Source organism: Phyllobates terribilis, unplaced genomic scaffold (genome assembly GCF_046119375.1).
Source record: "Phyllobates terribilis strain yellow unplaced genomic scaffold, ASM4611937v1 Scaffold_4__5_contigs__length_816908805, whole genome shotgun sequence".
Lineage (NCBI taxonomy): Eukaryota > Metazoa > Chordata > Amphibia > Anura > Dendrobatidae > Phyllobates > Phyllobates terribilis.
The window spans coordinates 93,788,008-93,804,698 of NW_027362764.1; the positions used below are offsets into that span (position 1 = coordinate 93,788,008).

General features: G+C 42.1%; 1 protein-coding gene across 1 annotated transcript in view; it reads right to left on the reverse strand.

Moving 5' to 3' along the window:
• PARD3 (par-3 family cell polarity regulator) overlaps positions 1–16,691 on the reverse strand; it is a 693,471-nt gene that overhangs the window by 456,921 nt on the left and 219,859 nt on the right. The window contains exon 3 of the mRNA XM_073676896.1: positions 16,035–16,215. Within this exon, the coding sequence (XP_073532997.1) occupies positions 16,035–16,215 (181 nt within the window). The remainder of the gene's footprint in view (positions 1–16,034; positions 16,216–16,691) is intronic.

The following is a 16,691-nucleotide window of genomic DNA, read 5'->3' on the forward strand; positions in this document are numbered from 1 at the left end:
TGTTATGATGTATTTCTCTAGTCTATGACTGCAGACTTCTGAATGCTCACAGCTCGCACACCGAACGATGTCAGGATTCTCGGGTGACACAAGACAGACTAAAAAATGTACCGTACTCAGATTCACTCAATTCACTTGTCTAGTTGGCACGTGACCACGTGCCAAATCGCATACTTGAGGTCGCATATTCAAATCGTATACTTGAGGTCACCTGATCGCCCAGTATCCAATACCAACATCGGAGAATCCTGACAGCGTGCGGTGTACATGCTGTCAGGATTCAGTAGTCTGCAGTCACAGAGTGACTTCAGAAATTCATCACAACCCCTTTAAGGCAATGTTCATATGTCCAGTAATCATCAGTTAGAACGGCTCCAAGAACAATCAGTTAAAAAAAAAAGTTGTGCAGACAACTTTTTTGTCCAGCTAAAAAAAAATAATCCATTTTTTTTTAACTTTGAAGTCTAAGAGCAATGGATCTGTTAAAAGTCATCCATTTCGTGCCATTTGAAACTGATCCAGTAAGAAAAAAATGGATCCTTTTCAAATTTAAGAAAAACTGATCAATACTTCAATGTTAAAAAAAATGGATACAGCTGAAATCAGGTTTTTTTAGCTGGACAAAAAAAGTTGTGTCTGCACAACTTTTTTGTTAACTGTCTGCTGCTGTATCAGTTTTAACTGATGATTATTGGACATGTGAACATAGCCTTAGTTCAGTAGTGTAACCTCTGTCACCAGTGATTATATACTAAATTTAATTAGTCCTGTCAGCAGGATTTCACACTCCAAAACTATTTTTATGCGCATGTAGTTCTTTTCATGAGCATATAAATGTTTGATTAACAGCCTCTATGATGTGTGACTTCAGGCAAAGGAGTTGTCAGTCAAGCAGGACTAGGCGGCGCTGGGCGGGGAATAGAGCTGGAGTGACAGAGGCGTCAGATCTACCATAGCTTTTCAGCCTCATTTGCATATAAATTAAATACCGAGTTCTCAGTAACGTAGGACCAAACCGGCCATGTAAAGGTATTGCTGGACTTTATCTTTGAAAAAGCTGCATGGGCATGTCAATATCTGGGGGGGGGGGGGGGTTGAGGATTTCTCTATAGCAAATCTGATACTTTACAGAGAAATAGGGTTTTTGTGGTGGATGGATAGGTTTGTAGCCAACTTATCAAAATGAGGTATGTGGCATAATAACCTAAGACACTTTCTCTTACACTCTCGTCGCTGCTGAACACCTACATAAATAGATGATGCCAAAAAATGTTCACGTTTCACGTCAAATGAACAAAATTTGGACCAGCCCCTGAGAACTGCTTGTGGATCAGATGTATGGCCCTTTGTAGCGTTCTTGAACCAATAAAGACATACATGTTTGCCCCCCATGTAATAATGTCCCCCATCTTGTAATTATGTCGCCCACCCTGGCCCCTTCCTATAAAATCATCACCCATCCTAGGTCCCCTTCTATAATAATGTCACCCATCCTGGGTCCCCTCCTATAATAATGTCCCCCATCCTGGGTCCCCTCCTATAATAATGTCCCCCATCCTGGGTCCCCTCCTGTATTAATGTCCCCCATCCTGGGTCACTTTCTAGTATAATGTCCCCCATCCTGGGTCCCTTTCTAGTATAATGTCCCCCATCCTGGGTCCCTTTCTAGTATAATGTCCCCCATCCTGGGTCCCTTTCTAGTATAATGTCGCCCATCCTGGGTCCCTTTCTTGTATAATGTCCCCCCATCCTGGGTCCCTTTCTTGTATAATGTCCCCCATCCTGGGTCCTTTTCTAGTAGAATGTCCCCCATCCTGGGTCCCTTTCTAGTATAATATCCTCCCATGCTTAGTCCTGTTCTAGTACAATGTCACCCCATGCTGGGGTCACCCCATCCTTGGACCCTCTGCGACCACAACCGTTCCGCCCCTGTTCATGATATGTACTTTCTTTGGTGCAATTTGTGACAGAATTCAAACTTATTTTACTTCGTAAATCTCTCCTAATAATTTCTTGCAATTAATTTGGAAGCTGAATGTAATGGTGAACAATAAAAGGCACAGAAAGCTACAGAGTTGGAATATAAAGGAATCAAGGGTGTAAAAAAAAAACCCCACAGGAAAAAAAAGACCTGCAGTGTGACATGTTCATCAGGCAGCCGTACTCTTTTTTTTTCCATGAACAGACTTGACATTTAAAAAAAGAAAAGAAAAAAATCATCTGCAGTCATTTTTTTCTTCATCTTTATTCCGGCTTTTCTTTTGCGAATGATAACCTTTCATCGCAAAAATCTTATCTTTGTGACAGAGAGAACTGCTTTTCATAGACAAATATGTGGCGGTATTGTTTTCCATCAGATTTGGACAAGGTTATCTATGTGTAAGGGCTACAATGCAATTGAAGTTTCATTTCCTGGAAAAGAAAATTTTCAGCCGGACATTTATTCCGAGCTGTAACAATAATGCATGTAATTAGATGTGGTTTTTCCAAAGCCAATGGAACCGAGAGGTTTCCATAATAAAGCAGCCAACCTGTAAGTGCCACTCGCTCTATCCCTGAACACACGCGATGAAGTTATAAACTGTCCGTTTTGTGCAATAATAATGCAGAAAGTAGCTTGTCAGCCGCATCGCTTATTTTCAGGATTACTTTACCCTAATAAAAGCAACCAGGTCATAACTGCAAAAAAGATGAATACGGAAAGAGGAATAGGAGCCAAGCAAGTCGTGTAACGAGGGACAGGCTAGAATTGGAGTCATTGATCACACTCTGACACTTCTTTTTCGGCAATAAGTGGAGCTAATGTGCAGACGTTCCAAAGATATGCGTGGAAAGTTGAAGTGAAACTTTGAAGTTAATTACAACGCCGGTTACCAGCGACTACTTCAAAGTGATAAGTGCTTCAGCGAAGACACAGATAAGAGGTGAACGAAAGTGAGAACTTCATCACAGAACATTAGAGCTAGCTTAAAATTGCAACAATATGATGCAGAAAGAAAGCTTTCCGAGTGTGGACGGGAACATGTGGCTCTGTGTCTTATTGGAAAAGTATTAAAGGGACTTCTATTTTACACGACAACATACCAACATCTTAAATGGCATCAAGTCATTGTGATCATTGGATTTATCCATTTTAATGTGGCTAAACCGCAAGACAAGACACACCCTAGGTAAGCGAGTGTTTTTTTTCCTTGGGGAAAAAGAAGACCTCTCTTTTTGTCTCTAATCAGAGACTGCTCACTTTAAGGTCGAATTGTTGAATGCTTCAAAGACTAAAACTTGGAAAATCCATGAGATAGATAGTAGTGATGATAGAGTATGCCTCATTAACCCTTTCGGTGAGCACGCTTGGGTGCTCGTCGAGTTTTTTGGCATGCTCGGCATTTCATTCATTGTCGCCACGCCTGCAAGTGTCACGGTTCTTAGACAGCTGTGACACATGCAGAGATAGCCTGGCGGACAGGCTATCTCTGCATGTGTCATAGCTGCCTAACAGCCATGACACTTGCATGTGCCGTGACAATGAATGAAATGCCGAGCATGCCAAAATACTCGGCGAGCACCCGAGCGTGCTCGTCGAAAGGCTTAATGAGGCATACTCGATCATCACTAATAGACAGCCATCTCTCCCAACTCCCTCCATACATGAGCCCTACACTTGGCCAAGTGCTCATCTATTTTCAATGGGGAAAGAGGAGAAAAGCCGCTACTCGACAACTCAGGAAGCATCTTATTTATCCTGAATGTAAGGTAAAAACATGGCTGTAATGGAGCTTTAATACTTATTAAATTAATACCTTTGGTGAAGAAATCCGCTTTGTGGTTCTTCATTAATCACCATTTGAAGTTTTCTGCTAATTAAATCTCGGTGCTCAGGGGCCGGACTGTGCATGGGGTCTTCACCTCCCTGTCTGTGATTACCGTCCCCTCCGCTGCCCCGTGTCTGTGAATGACAGGTCATTGCTGAGAATTCAGACAGAGGAGGCAGGACATTCACAGACCGGAGGCAGCGGAGGGGCTGGGGAATCACAGAGAGGGAGGAGAAGACCCCAGTGCACAGTCCGGCCCCTGAGCATTGAAATCTAATCAGCAGAAAACTTCAAGTGGTGAATAAAAAAGAAGAACTAAGAGGATTTCTTCACCAAAGGTATCAATTTAACAAGTTTTACAGCGCCATTGCAGCTATATTTATACCTCTCACACACACGTATATGTATATTTATGAATGTGGCTAAGTTTTTTTTTCTTCATATCACGATTTGTATTAAAAATAAAAATGAGAAATCTTGCAATTTTCACACTGGTCACTGGGGCTATTTTAGACCAACTTCTTGTTCCTTTAGAAAATCCACAGTTAGCAGTTATAGACTGATTCAGATGCTATCTATTGTATTGAAGCATCTAATGAGTGTGTGCAAAGATAATTTTGAAGAGAGGGTGAGCTGTTGTGATTGTGATTGGAAGTGATTGGAAGATCCACAGTGTATAGCGGTGTTATCTTTCATTGTAATCCAATCTCTCATGATAAGGAGATGAAAACTCTTCCTGATGGGAAGTACGGTATGTGCAAGTCTGAAATAGTCCCTTTTTAATAAACTATGAAGAAAAAAAAAATCTTCGCCAAAGATTAAAAAAATAAATAATGCATGCAACACAAAACCTGATGTAATAAATTGGTCATTTTCTGATGAGACAATCTTTTTAAGAGTGTTTTTTCAGCAGCAAAACTTGATCTCTTGCCAGGAGGTTGTTCAGGAATTTTGTTGCTGTTTTCTTGCTTTTTTTGGTGCATTTCTCAGATTTTTTTCACTATCCTTTTGTCTCTTATGCATGTACATAAAGTACAGTGAAAAAAAAAACCTCGTTCTGGTTTAGGCACAAAAAACGCTGAAAACTGGACACCTGTGTTTTTGGTGCGTTTTTTTTTTCACAACCCATTACTTCCAATGGATGAAAAAAAGCTGAAAGATGTGACATGCTCTATTTTGCAAAAAATCATGCAAAGCACAAAATCCTGAACAAAAAAAAAAAAAACATGATGTGTGTATGAGATTTATGGAATATGGTAGACTTTTCTGGAACTGCAAAAGGCAGCAGAAATTTAGCATCTAAAAACGCATCAAAAAACGCTGAAAAAACCATGATGTGTGAACATAGTCTAAAATGCTTGGTATATAAGCATGGAAGTTTACCTAAATATTTTTTTACATGGCATAATTTCAACTTCTTTTCATTTAAGTTCATTACTCTGAATCCCATCCCTGAAGAGGCTAATAGCAAATCATGAATGTGAGGCCAGGCAATGAAACACAAAGCTATTCTGGCGCCAGCAAAAGCGACTAAACCCCTTCTGGAGATCTCAGCAGTTAACAAGATTTTTATCAACTGGTTGTAGCTGACACCAGTGAACGCTGCTCTGAGCCAATTTTTTTTTTTCTGCCAAAGCTCAATATAATACAGCATGGCTGCTTGGAGAAAGTCACACCGGTGCTGATAAGGCTCTAATGCCGAGGGATTAAATATAATCTGACCGAAAATAGGAAATGAGGATACACGACATGTAAGCATAATATATAAATAATGGACAAAAATATTAGGATACCTACACATTAAACCTACAGGAGCTTTTATGACTTCCCATTCTACGTTCACCGATATTAATAAGGAGTTGGTCCCTATCTACAGCTATAACAGCTTCCACTCTTTAGGGACATCTTTCTACAAGATTTTGGAGGGTGTCTTTCGGAATTTTTGATAATTCACCCAGAAGAACATTAGTGAGGTCAGACACTGATGTTCATAAAGAGGACCTGACTCGCAATCACCATTTTAGATTATCCCAAAGTAGTATGTTGGATTGAAGCCCAGGCTCTATACGGCCGGTCAAGTTCTTCCACACCACCAAACTCCCCCCAACCGTGTCTTTATGGATCTTGCTTTGTGCCTTGGGGCAAAGTCATGGGATACAGAAAAGGGCCTTCTCCAAACAAAGTTGGAAACATAATTTCACTCACAGGTGATGGTGGAATATTTAGGATGGAAGAAGAGTAATGAACTTGTTGCAATGGTGGTGGCCTATTATGGTACAACACTATAATTTAGAGAGCTCAGATCAATTAATAGGTTGCTTCCATGTACCTTGCAGAGTACAAGGATGGGATGGTACAGGCAAATAATATACTAGACTCTAGAGACATAGTAAAGTCTTTAGTATAATGCCTAATGAGGCTCCAGTTCATACAGAATCAGACATGCACTGTGTTTCAAATGCACAAGCCGTGCCCGATGGTTCAGTAGTGCCCAGAAGCTGGGACGCCATGTGCCATTACACAGGCTCTGAGGAATAGCTTTTAATTGGTGACCATCAGCATTAGGCACCATATCTGTAGTTCACAGAAAGAACAGAACATAAACTACAACAGATCATCGACTTTTCTTTCCCTTCCTGTTAGAAGAGTTCTCTGAAAATACACTGATCACAGGTAATCCTGCTAGGTATCTCAGCAATCAGCTGTAATCTAGATTTGGACTTGGCAATAACTGTTCATTTTCCCTACGGCGCCACCTCAGGAAAAAATAAGTATTACAGGTCCTCCAGAGAGAGATGTCATTTTCTAAACACTTTTTATAGATTTAAACAAGGCACCTCCATCTATTACTTTATAGGGTATGTGAAAATGGCTTTTCAAAATAGAATACTTTTAAATTAAAATTGTTAACAGATTATGAGGACCCTGTAAGGGCAGCGAAATACTGAGTCAAGTCCAAGCTATAACAACATATACAGTACAGACCAAAAGTTTGGACACACCTTCTCATTTAAAGATTTTTCTGTATTTTCATGACTATGAAAATTGTACATTCACACTGAAGGCATCAAAACTATGAATTAACACATGTGGAATTGTATACTTAACAAAAAAGTGTGAAACAACTGAAAATATGTCTTATATTCTAGATTCTTCAAAGTAGCCACCTTTTGCTTTGATGACTGCTTTGCACACTCTTGGCATTCTCTTGATGAGCTTCAAGAGGTAGTCACCGGAAATGGTTTTCACTTCACAGGTGTACCCTGTCAGGTTTAATAAGTGGGATTTCTTGCCTTATAAATGGGGTTGTGACCATCAGTTGTGTTGTGCAGAAGTCTAGTGGATACACAGCTGATAGTCCTACTGAATAGACTGTTAGAATTTGTATTATGGCAAGAAAAAAAGCAGCTAAGTAAAGAAAAACAAGTGGCCATCATTACTTTAAGAAATGAAGGTCAGTCAGTGCGAAAAAATTGGGAAAGCTTTGAAAGTGTCCCCAAGTGCAGTTGCAAAAATCATCAAGAGCTACAAAGAAACTGGCTCACATGAGGACCGCCCCAGGAAAGGAAGACCAAGAGTCACCTCTGCTTCTGAGGATATGTTTATCCGAGTTACCAGCCTCAGAAATTTCAGGTTAACAGCAGCTCAGATTAGAGACCAGGTCAATGCCACACAGAGTTCTAGCAGCAGACACATCTCTACAACAACTGTTAAGAGGAGACTTTGTGCAGCAGGCCTTCATGGTAAAATAGCTGCTAGGAAACCACTGCTAAGGACAGGCAACAAGCAGAAGAGACAAGTTTGGGCTAAAGAACACAAGGAATGGACATTAGACCAGTGGAAATCTGTGCTTTGGTCTGATGAGTCCAAATTTGAGATCTTTGGTTCCAACCACCGTGTCTTTGTGCGACGCAGAAAAGGTGAACGGATGGACTCTACATGCCTGGTTCCCACCGTGAAGCATGGAGGAGGAGGTGTGATGGTGTGGGGGTGCTTTGCTGGTGACACTGTTGGGGATTTATTCAAAATTGAAGGCATACTGAACCAGCATGGCTACCACAGCATCTTGCAGCGGCATGCTGTTCCATCCGGCTTGCATTTAGTTGGACCATCATTTATTTTTCAACAGGACAATGACCCCAAACACACCTCCAGGCTGTGTAAGGGCTATTTGTCCAAGAAGGAGACTGATGGGGTGCTACGCCAGATGACCTGGCCTCCAGAGTCACCAGACCTGAACCCAATCGAGATGGTTTGGGGTGAGCTGGACCGCAGAGTGAAGGCAAAAGGGCCAACAAGTGCTAAGCATCTCTGGGAACTCCTTCAAGATTGTTGGAAGACCATTTCTGGTGACTACCTCTTGGAGCTCATCAAGAGAATGTCAAGAATGTGCAAAGCAGTCATCAAAGCAAAAGGTGGTTACATTGAAGAACCTAGAATATAAGACATGTTTTCAGTTGTTTCACACTTTTTTGTTAAGTATATAATTCCACATGTGTTAATTCATAGTTTTGATGCCTTCAGTGTGAATGTACAATTTTCATAGTCATGAAAATACAAAAAAAATCTTTAAATGAGAAGGTGTGTCCAAACTTTTGGTCTGTACTGTACATACAAATATATACATACCTACAGCACCAGCAAGGATTTCAGTGCAAAGCCTCCCAGGGAAATACCAGTCCTTATACAGTCCAAAAATATGGAGGCAGCACAGTGATATTTAAAAATATTAATAACCCATAAGGTAATGCTTCGGTCCAACAGTTGGGACCTTTCTCAAGCCTTTTTTGTGGTGCTTGGTACTACTTTATTATGGGGTTTGCCTCACCCATCAACATTTTTTTGTGTTTTTGTGTTTGTTCTGTTGGATATAGTTATACTTTTTAACCTATACTAGGTTAAAAAATACACTAGACACATGAGCCCGATGTATTCAGGCGGGGAGCGCTGAGCCTGCCCCTCTCAGCTGTGATTGACAGCTGGCTACTTTGTATGGCATACACAGCCGACAGTCAATCCTTGAAATAAGGGTGAGGAGAGCGCTTTCCTGGACTTATAAACTAAATGTATTCTCAAATCACTCTTAGGCTATGTGCACACGATGTGTATTTCATGCGTATTTTGTGCGGAAAATTCCGCAGAGTAAACGCATGAATTACGCATGTTAGCCTTCTGCCATGGTCCCCTATGGCATTCCGCAATTGTAATGCTGTGCGGAAAATTCCGCAGCATGTCAATTCTTTGTGCGTTTACGCATGCGGAATTGCCATCTACAATGCAGTAGAAAACGCAAGGCAATTCCGCATGTGCAAAATGCGCGAATTACGCGTGAAAAACGCATGCCAAATTTCGCATGTGTTTTCCAGGAAAAAGGACATGCGGAAATGAAGCGGAAATTTCCGCTTCAAATACGCATCGTGTGCACTTAGCCTAAGGTAAAATATCCGCTAACGGACTGGACCTCTCCCCAAATATTTTATATGTAAATATTAGACACATACAATGTACTCAACCCCACAGTGAATAACTAAGCAAATACGGTTAGTTTTTTGCATGGATGTCTTTATTCTAAACGTTACAAGCCGAATATATGAAACTGCGTTGTTTTCAGCGTGGCTTTAAGACTTCTTACTGACTTCTAAGCCCGTATAGAGCAAAGTAAGGGGAATATCATCAGATATAGGTGGTAAATATACCAGCAAACAATGAACGATCAAAACATTCCCTATTTTCTCAGAACCCACTGGAAAGATAAAATAAGGCATTCAGTGCAGCCCCATGGTACGCGATAAGAGTGGCAGCAATTTTGTATTTGCATTATGCTCTGTGAATCCGGGGAACGTTTCATTCAGTTTGTGCTGTCGCAAGAGATTGTTTCTCTCTTTGTAAATGTAAGCAATGTGTCGCTAAACAGATTTTATCCCCAAAGAACCAATGTGAATAAATAACTGCAATATGAAAAGGCAAGCAGCGAGAAGCTTCTATATAGTGGCGCTGCATAAAAAAATATAAAGAAAACGCCAGACTCCGCGGCCACATTTTTACTTTAAAGGTCTCAGGTTCGCTACAGGGAGACAAACACTTGCTTCAGCAAACTGTGGGCTCCTCGTTGCCTGACATCTGGTTTGATCTGCCAAATTGCTCATTAGGATTGCCAATTTTCACCTGCTCCTTGTGTTTCCGATTTCAGCAGGGAATAAACATCAGTTTGCTTTAACAATCATCAGCTGTGAACTACCCACCTACAGCCAGGGAAACCGAGAAACACATCAACATCTAGTTACAAACAGAAACCCTGAAGGGGCCACAAGAAATACTCGCAGATTTATATACACTGCTCAAAAAAAAATAAAGGGAACACTTAAACAACAGAATATAACTTCAAGTGAATCAACCTTCTGTGAAATCAAACTGTCCACTTAGGAAGCAACACTGATTGACAATCAATTTCACATACTGTTGTGCAAATGGAATAGACAATAGATGGAAATTCAATATTGGCAATTATCAAGACACCCTCAATAAAGGAGTGGTTCTGCAGGTGGGGACCACAGACCACATCTCAGTACCAATGCTTTCTGGCTGATGATTTGGTCACTTTTGAATGTTGGTTGTGCTTTCACACTCGTGGTAGCATGAGACGGACTCTACAACCCACAGAAGTTTCTCAGGTAGTGCAGCTCATCCAGGATGGCACATCAATGCGAGCTGTGGCAAGAAGGTTTGCTGTGTTGGTCAGCATAGTGTCCAGAGGCTGGAGGCGCTACCAGGAGACAGGCCAGTACACCAGGAGACAGGCCAGTACACCAGGAGACAGGCCAGTACACCAGGAGACAGGCCAGTACACCAGGAGACAGGCCAGTACACCAGGAGACGTGGAGAGGGCCGTAGGAGGGCAACAACCCAGCAGAAGGACTGCTACCTCTGCCTTTGTGCAAGGAGAAACCGGAGGAGCACTGCCAGAGCCCTGCAAAGTGACCTCCAGCAGGCCACAAATGTGCATGTGTCTGCACAAACGGTTAGAAACCGACTCCATGAGGGTGGCATGAGGGCCAGACGTTCACAGATAGGGGCTGTGCTCACAGCCCAACACCGTACAGGACGCTTGGCATTTGCCACAGAACACCAGGATTGGCAAAGTCGCCACTGGCGCCCTGTGCTCTTCACAGATGAAAGCAGGTTCACACTGAGCACATGTGACAGACGTGACAGAGTCTGGAGACGCCGTGGACAGCGATCTGCTGCCTGCAACATCCTTCAGCATGACCGGTTTGGCAGTGGGTCAGTAATGGTGTGGGGTGGCATTTCTTTGGAGGGCCTCCATGTGCTCGCCAGAGGTAGCCTGACTGCTATTAGGTACCAAGATGATATCCTCAGACCCCTTGTGAGACCATATGCTGGTGCAGTTGGCCCTGGGTTCCTCCTAATGCAGGACAATGCCAGAACTCATGTGGCTGGAGTGTGTCAGAAGTTCCTGCAAGATGAAGGCATTGAAGCTATGGACTGGCTCATCCATTCCCCAGACTTGAATCCGATTGAGCACATCTGGGACATCATGTCTCGCTCCATCCACCAACGTCACGTTGCACCACAGACTGTGCAGAAGTTGGCGGATGCTTTAGTCCAGGTCTGGGAGGAGATCCCACAGGAGACCATCCGCAACCTCATCAGGAGCATGCCCAGGTGTTGTAGGGAGGTCATACAGGCAGTGGAGGCCACAAACACTGAGCCTCATTTTGACTTGTTTTAAGGACATTACATCAAAGTTGGATCAGCCTGTAGTGTGTTTTTCCACTTTAATCTCGGGGGTGACTCCAAATCCAGGCTTCCAATGGTTAATAAATTTGATTTCCATTGATGATTTTTGTGTGATTTTGTTGTCAGCACATTCAACTTTGTACAGAACAAAGTATTCAATGAGAATATTTCATTCATTCTGATCTAGGATGTATTATTTGAGTGTTCCCTTTATTTTTTTGAGCAGTGTATAAAGATTTTAATTGGCATGGGAATATTCGGGGTGAAGTCAGAGCTCCCTCAAACTTTGCTCTCCATCCTGAAATAATAAGCTAAAAAGAGCAATAAGAATAGATATTTCATGTAAACAAGGGTGGCTCAGTGGTTAGAACTGTAGCCTTGCAGGACTGAGGTCCTGGGTTTAAATCCCACCAAGGACAACATATGCAAGGAGATTGTATGTTCTCCCCATATTTGGATTGATTTCCTCTGGGTATGCAGAGTTCCATCTACTCAGGGGCCATGGGAGCGTTCATGGTCAGCGCCTTCCAGCTTTCTCTTGACAAGTCCCCTGATGACCCTCAGAACTGCAAGGGGAAATGCGTCAGGCCAATAAGCTAAGGGGTCAAGGGTATCCAGAGCTCCGTTTCTTTCCCCCTGACCTCCACGTCAGGTTTTGCAAGTGGCCCAGAGTGGATCAATGACATAATCTCACTAGATGTATTTAAGGCTCATTTTGACACACGTGTCTTGGGATTGAGACTCTAGACTTCTGTTTGGTGTGCTCCAACTCGTTTCCATCCCTGCTGGGTGCCACTTAATCCGTCCTGCTGCTCCTTAGAATACTGTGTGCCAAGTCCTTGCTGTCCACGCACCTTTCTGCTTGCGGCTTCAACGCTCTGGGTCAGTGTGCCAATCCTGGATGTGAAGTTTAGGAGATCCACCTCAAGAGGTGAGACCAACATCAAGTTATTTCATGTATTGTCAGTGAGGATTTTTTTTATGTTTTCCACCCATTTCTGGCATCCAATTGGGTATTTGTGATACAAGGTAGTTGACATACTAGGGTCGTCTTATAATGCCAGTTCACATTGTGTGAACCTTGCAGGGTGTCACCCTCCAAGGCCAGGAAGCCCTTAATAGGGGGAGTCCATAGTCTTTATTTGTCTATGCCATAGAGTGATATTGACCCTCATCTGTCTTTGATTCACACAGAGTCCTGGCTCTAATTTTTATCTTTTGTGCCATTTCTTCATTTTTAACGCATATCTAAAAAAAAAAAATGCTTTAGTGGGGTATATTTAGATTTAGCTGCTTTGCACCTAGGCCCCAGCACTACTATTTTTCTGGTGTCTTACATTTCTTCTGGGTACTCCTTATGTAATGGAAAAGCCTAAAGACAAACCCACCAGTCATAATATCAGAACCACTGGCCTAATATTGTGTAGGTCACCCACCTGCTGCCAAAATAGCTTCAACCTATAGAGACTTGGACTTCGCAAAACTTCTGGGAGGTGAAATGAGGTAATTAGCACCAGATCTTTTAAAAATTGGGCTCATTTTTCCAGCACATCAAACTGGAGCTCAATCAGTTTGAGATCTGGGGAATTTTAAGTCAAGTCATCACCTTGAGTTTTTTGCCATGTTCCTCAAACAAGTCCTGAACAATTTTTTCGAGCATGTACTATCCTGCTGCCACCTGGGAAGGACATTGCTATGATGGCATGTAGAGGGTTCTTCAACAAAAGCTTAGGCAGGTAGTACTTGTGAAAATAATATCCACATGACCATTGGAGACAAAGTTTCCTAGCAGAGCATTGCTGAGGGCATCGTACTGCATTCGCTGGCTTTCCTTCTTCTCAGAGCCATGGCTTGGTCTGAGGAATGGTACTTGGATACACTATGGTCCCTAGTTGATGCTTGTGTGTCCAATGTAAGCACTCTTGGCGGTGTAGTGGTATTTAGGCACGGCTACTTAGGAACATGTGCATTATTTTTGCACTGTAGGGTAGAAGAATAACATTCTCCGTTAGGTAACTACAAAAGCGTTATTTAGGCACAATATTGTAAGGTATGGTTATTCATTGTCTCCATGTGTTGTGCTATATTGTTTGTCTGCATTACAGAACATTGTCCAACTTAAGGCCGCCATATTGTTGTATTTGTGCTTACTTGAACCAATCTGATCAGAACAGGCCTTAAGAGTTCCCGTATACATAGTGATTGCATGTGACACGGTAAAAACTAGAGATGAGCAAAAGTATTTGCAGGACCCTGGTTCAGTGACTACATAGGTAGTGCATGGCTAGTGGACCAGAGCCCTGCAAATATCCTCCTGCTCGTTGGCATCTCTCCTGATTAGTAGGCCCAAAGCGATGTCCTGTCTGCGACGTGCCATGACAAATGACGTCACATCGGACCTACTAATCAGAAAAAGACCTGGGGATACCGGTAGGTAGGAAGAGATTCGTTGGGCTCTGGTCGGGCAGCCACGGACTACTTATGTCCTGCAATATTACTCCAGTTTTGCAAAACTGTGTTGGACAATCCACTTGTACAAGTGAAACAAGGTAAAACCACTTGGCCTCGGTTCTGTTCAGGGCGGCACACAATGGCTATGATTGCATCAACACAACTTTGGTCATAGAAATACTTGTTGAACTGGTGACTTTTGCAATCTTGTCAACTTTATTATATTCCATGATGCACATTTTACAAGTTTGTTCTGAATGCTGAATCTCAAAAACTCTTTATAAAAAGTAAGCCTGATCTGGATGGATTTCATCAGCCCATTATGAGACCAGCTGGATGTACAGATGTAAAATGTTCGCAATGCCCAATTAAAAGATACAGCATGGGCCCAAATTGAAGTCCTTCAAACTCAGTCATCAAAGTCTTATGTACAATGAGCGCTGCTTGCTGCACTACACAATCTAAGCAGACCTTATAATTAACGGCACAGTGTATTTACGCAATTCAGATGCATCCTCTCCCGGCTCTTTCAAACTAAATTATGCTGGTTACGTAAATGTCCTCCTAATGCCTAACACATTACCAGGCTTTTGTGTCGTGCTAAATTAGCAAGAGGTCCTTAAGAGAAAAAGCCTGGACATAATATTAGAAATGAAAGAAGTAGTACAAAAAAATATACGTAATTTATTTCACTTGCGTACGACTGAATCCACATTGCTTGAAATGCCCCTCTTCAGTCACTGTGACCTCTCCCACTAGCTCAGAGCATTATGTACTCGGGTCACTTCAGCCGCTTTATGCAAACCCTCAATCATCTCAGAGTCCATTAACTATTAATTCAACATACATTTACTGATTCCTGCATAGTTTATTACCTCGAGTGGATGACCTAGAGGAAAAACTGACATCATGGGCAAAGCAAAGTGATCATTTTAATCTCCTCCAATCCTCACTTACTTTTTTTCTATCCTACGTTACAACCAAGAGAGTGTAAAGAAGTTTGGGAACCTGTCAACAGTTTGTGCTGCCTTAATCATAAGCAATATAACATGCCGACTGTCTTCCAGATATCAATAAACGCTGTGGCATTTCACAGAAATCAGTTTTAAAGAATGACTGTCCGAACCAAGTACAGGTGCTCAGTGCACCCCTGGTGTGGCCAGACAGCTCTGTGCAACTTTCTGCTACTTGATTTTCATCTAGCTCTGCCCTTTTCTGGCTTTATAAAGCCAGAGCTGTCAATCAAAAAAAACAGAAGGGGGCGGAAATAGAGGGAAAACCAGTAGGTGGGAAGGTGCATTTATATGTTTGGCCACACCAAGGGTGCACTGAGCATCTGTAGTTGGTTTGAACAGTCATTCTGTGCTGATAGAGTCTCTTTAAACAGTGAGGGATTGGGTAAGACATGTCGGCTCTTTCCACGAGATTAAGCTTAATTGATGGGTCGCTCTATTTATATGTAAATATGTAATAATCAAACAAGTCGAAAAGAGGTTTGTGTATAATTTGAGACCTGTCAATCAATCCAACCAAGCGGAGAGGTGTAGGAGGGGAGTCAACAAGCAGGACCGGCATGTACATTAATTTTACCAAGCACTGGGTACTTATTTGGGGGTTATAACAGTGGGACACACTTGTTCGGTGCTGCTGCCAAAGTCACCGTAGCCTAAACTTCTTCCCAACATATGACGAACATGTTAAAGCATGGGTGGTCCGCTTTGGCCTATGCTTTGCTTTGTACACAGTGGGTTACACCTGCGGTTGAACAATATAATGCAATACTGATGTAATTAGGGAAATTGTGCAAGCAACCAAAATAAGCATAAACGGTATCACTAGATCTACAAAAGTCAGAACTTTCAATCTGTACGGTAAAGCTGGGGTGTCTTGGCGTCAAATACTTTAGATTGACATGTCCTAACCTGGTCAAAGAGAAAGAAACAAATTCCTTCAAGATATACTCATTTCATGATGGTGACATGGAGTTCTTCTGTGAAATCGTTAAATGTTACCTACTTGATCGCAGAACTGAAGGGGTGACCTCAATTTCACTTGTTGCTTGGTAAGGCTGGAAAGCTGACATACTGTTCGTTCCAAGTTCGCTGCCAAAGATTTCCGGGCTTTGAGTGCCAGTAGAACTTGCGCTCGTGCCATCTCCCCCATGATGTGGGTCTTGTTCTTCATATATAGCTACAAGCTGTTGATGGAAGAAAATAAAAACTTGTCAAATGTGAAGCATGGCGAGCAGAAGGCCGACAAGATGCAGAATACGAGCAAAACAATGAACCAGAAGGCAATAGATGCTGCTACCAAGTCAAACACAAAGCTATAGGGGGAATCCTGTTCACCACATGAAAAGTATGATAAATCCATTACACGCGATTCAAGTTACCATATAAAGATTTATATACATGAAAAACTGCATTACAGTAACAAGAGGGATAAGATTACCGAAAACTGCTCGGTACGCAAATATCACAAACATGTGGTTGAATTTTAATTATTTTTGCAGTCACTTCCCCCCATAATTTACTTCGCTTCAAGGGCTTGAGGGGATTCGCTGAAAATCCACAGTACACAGCAGGTAACGTAATAGTATAATAAAGAAAAAAACATAATATACCTTTCAAATTCCTCACAGTCCTAATGCTGCCGCTCAGGTGGTCCCTATCG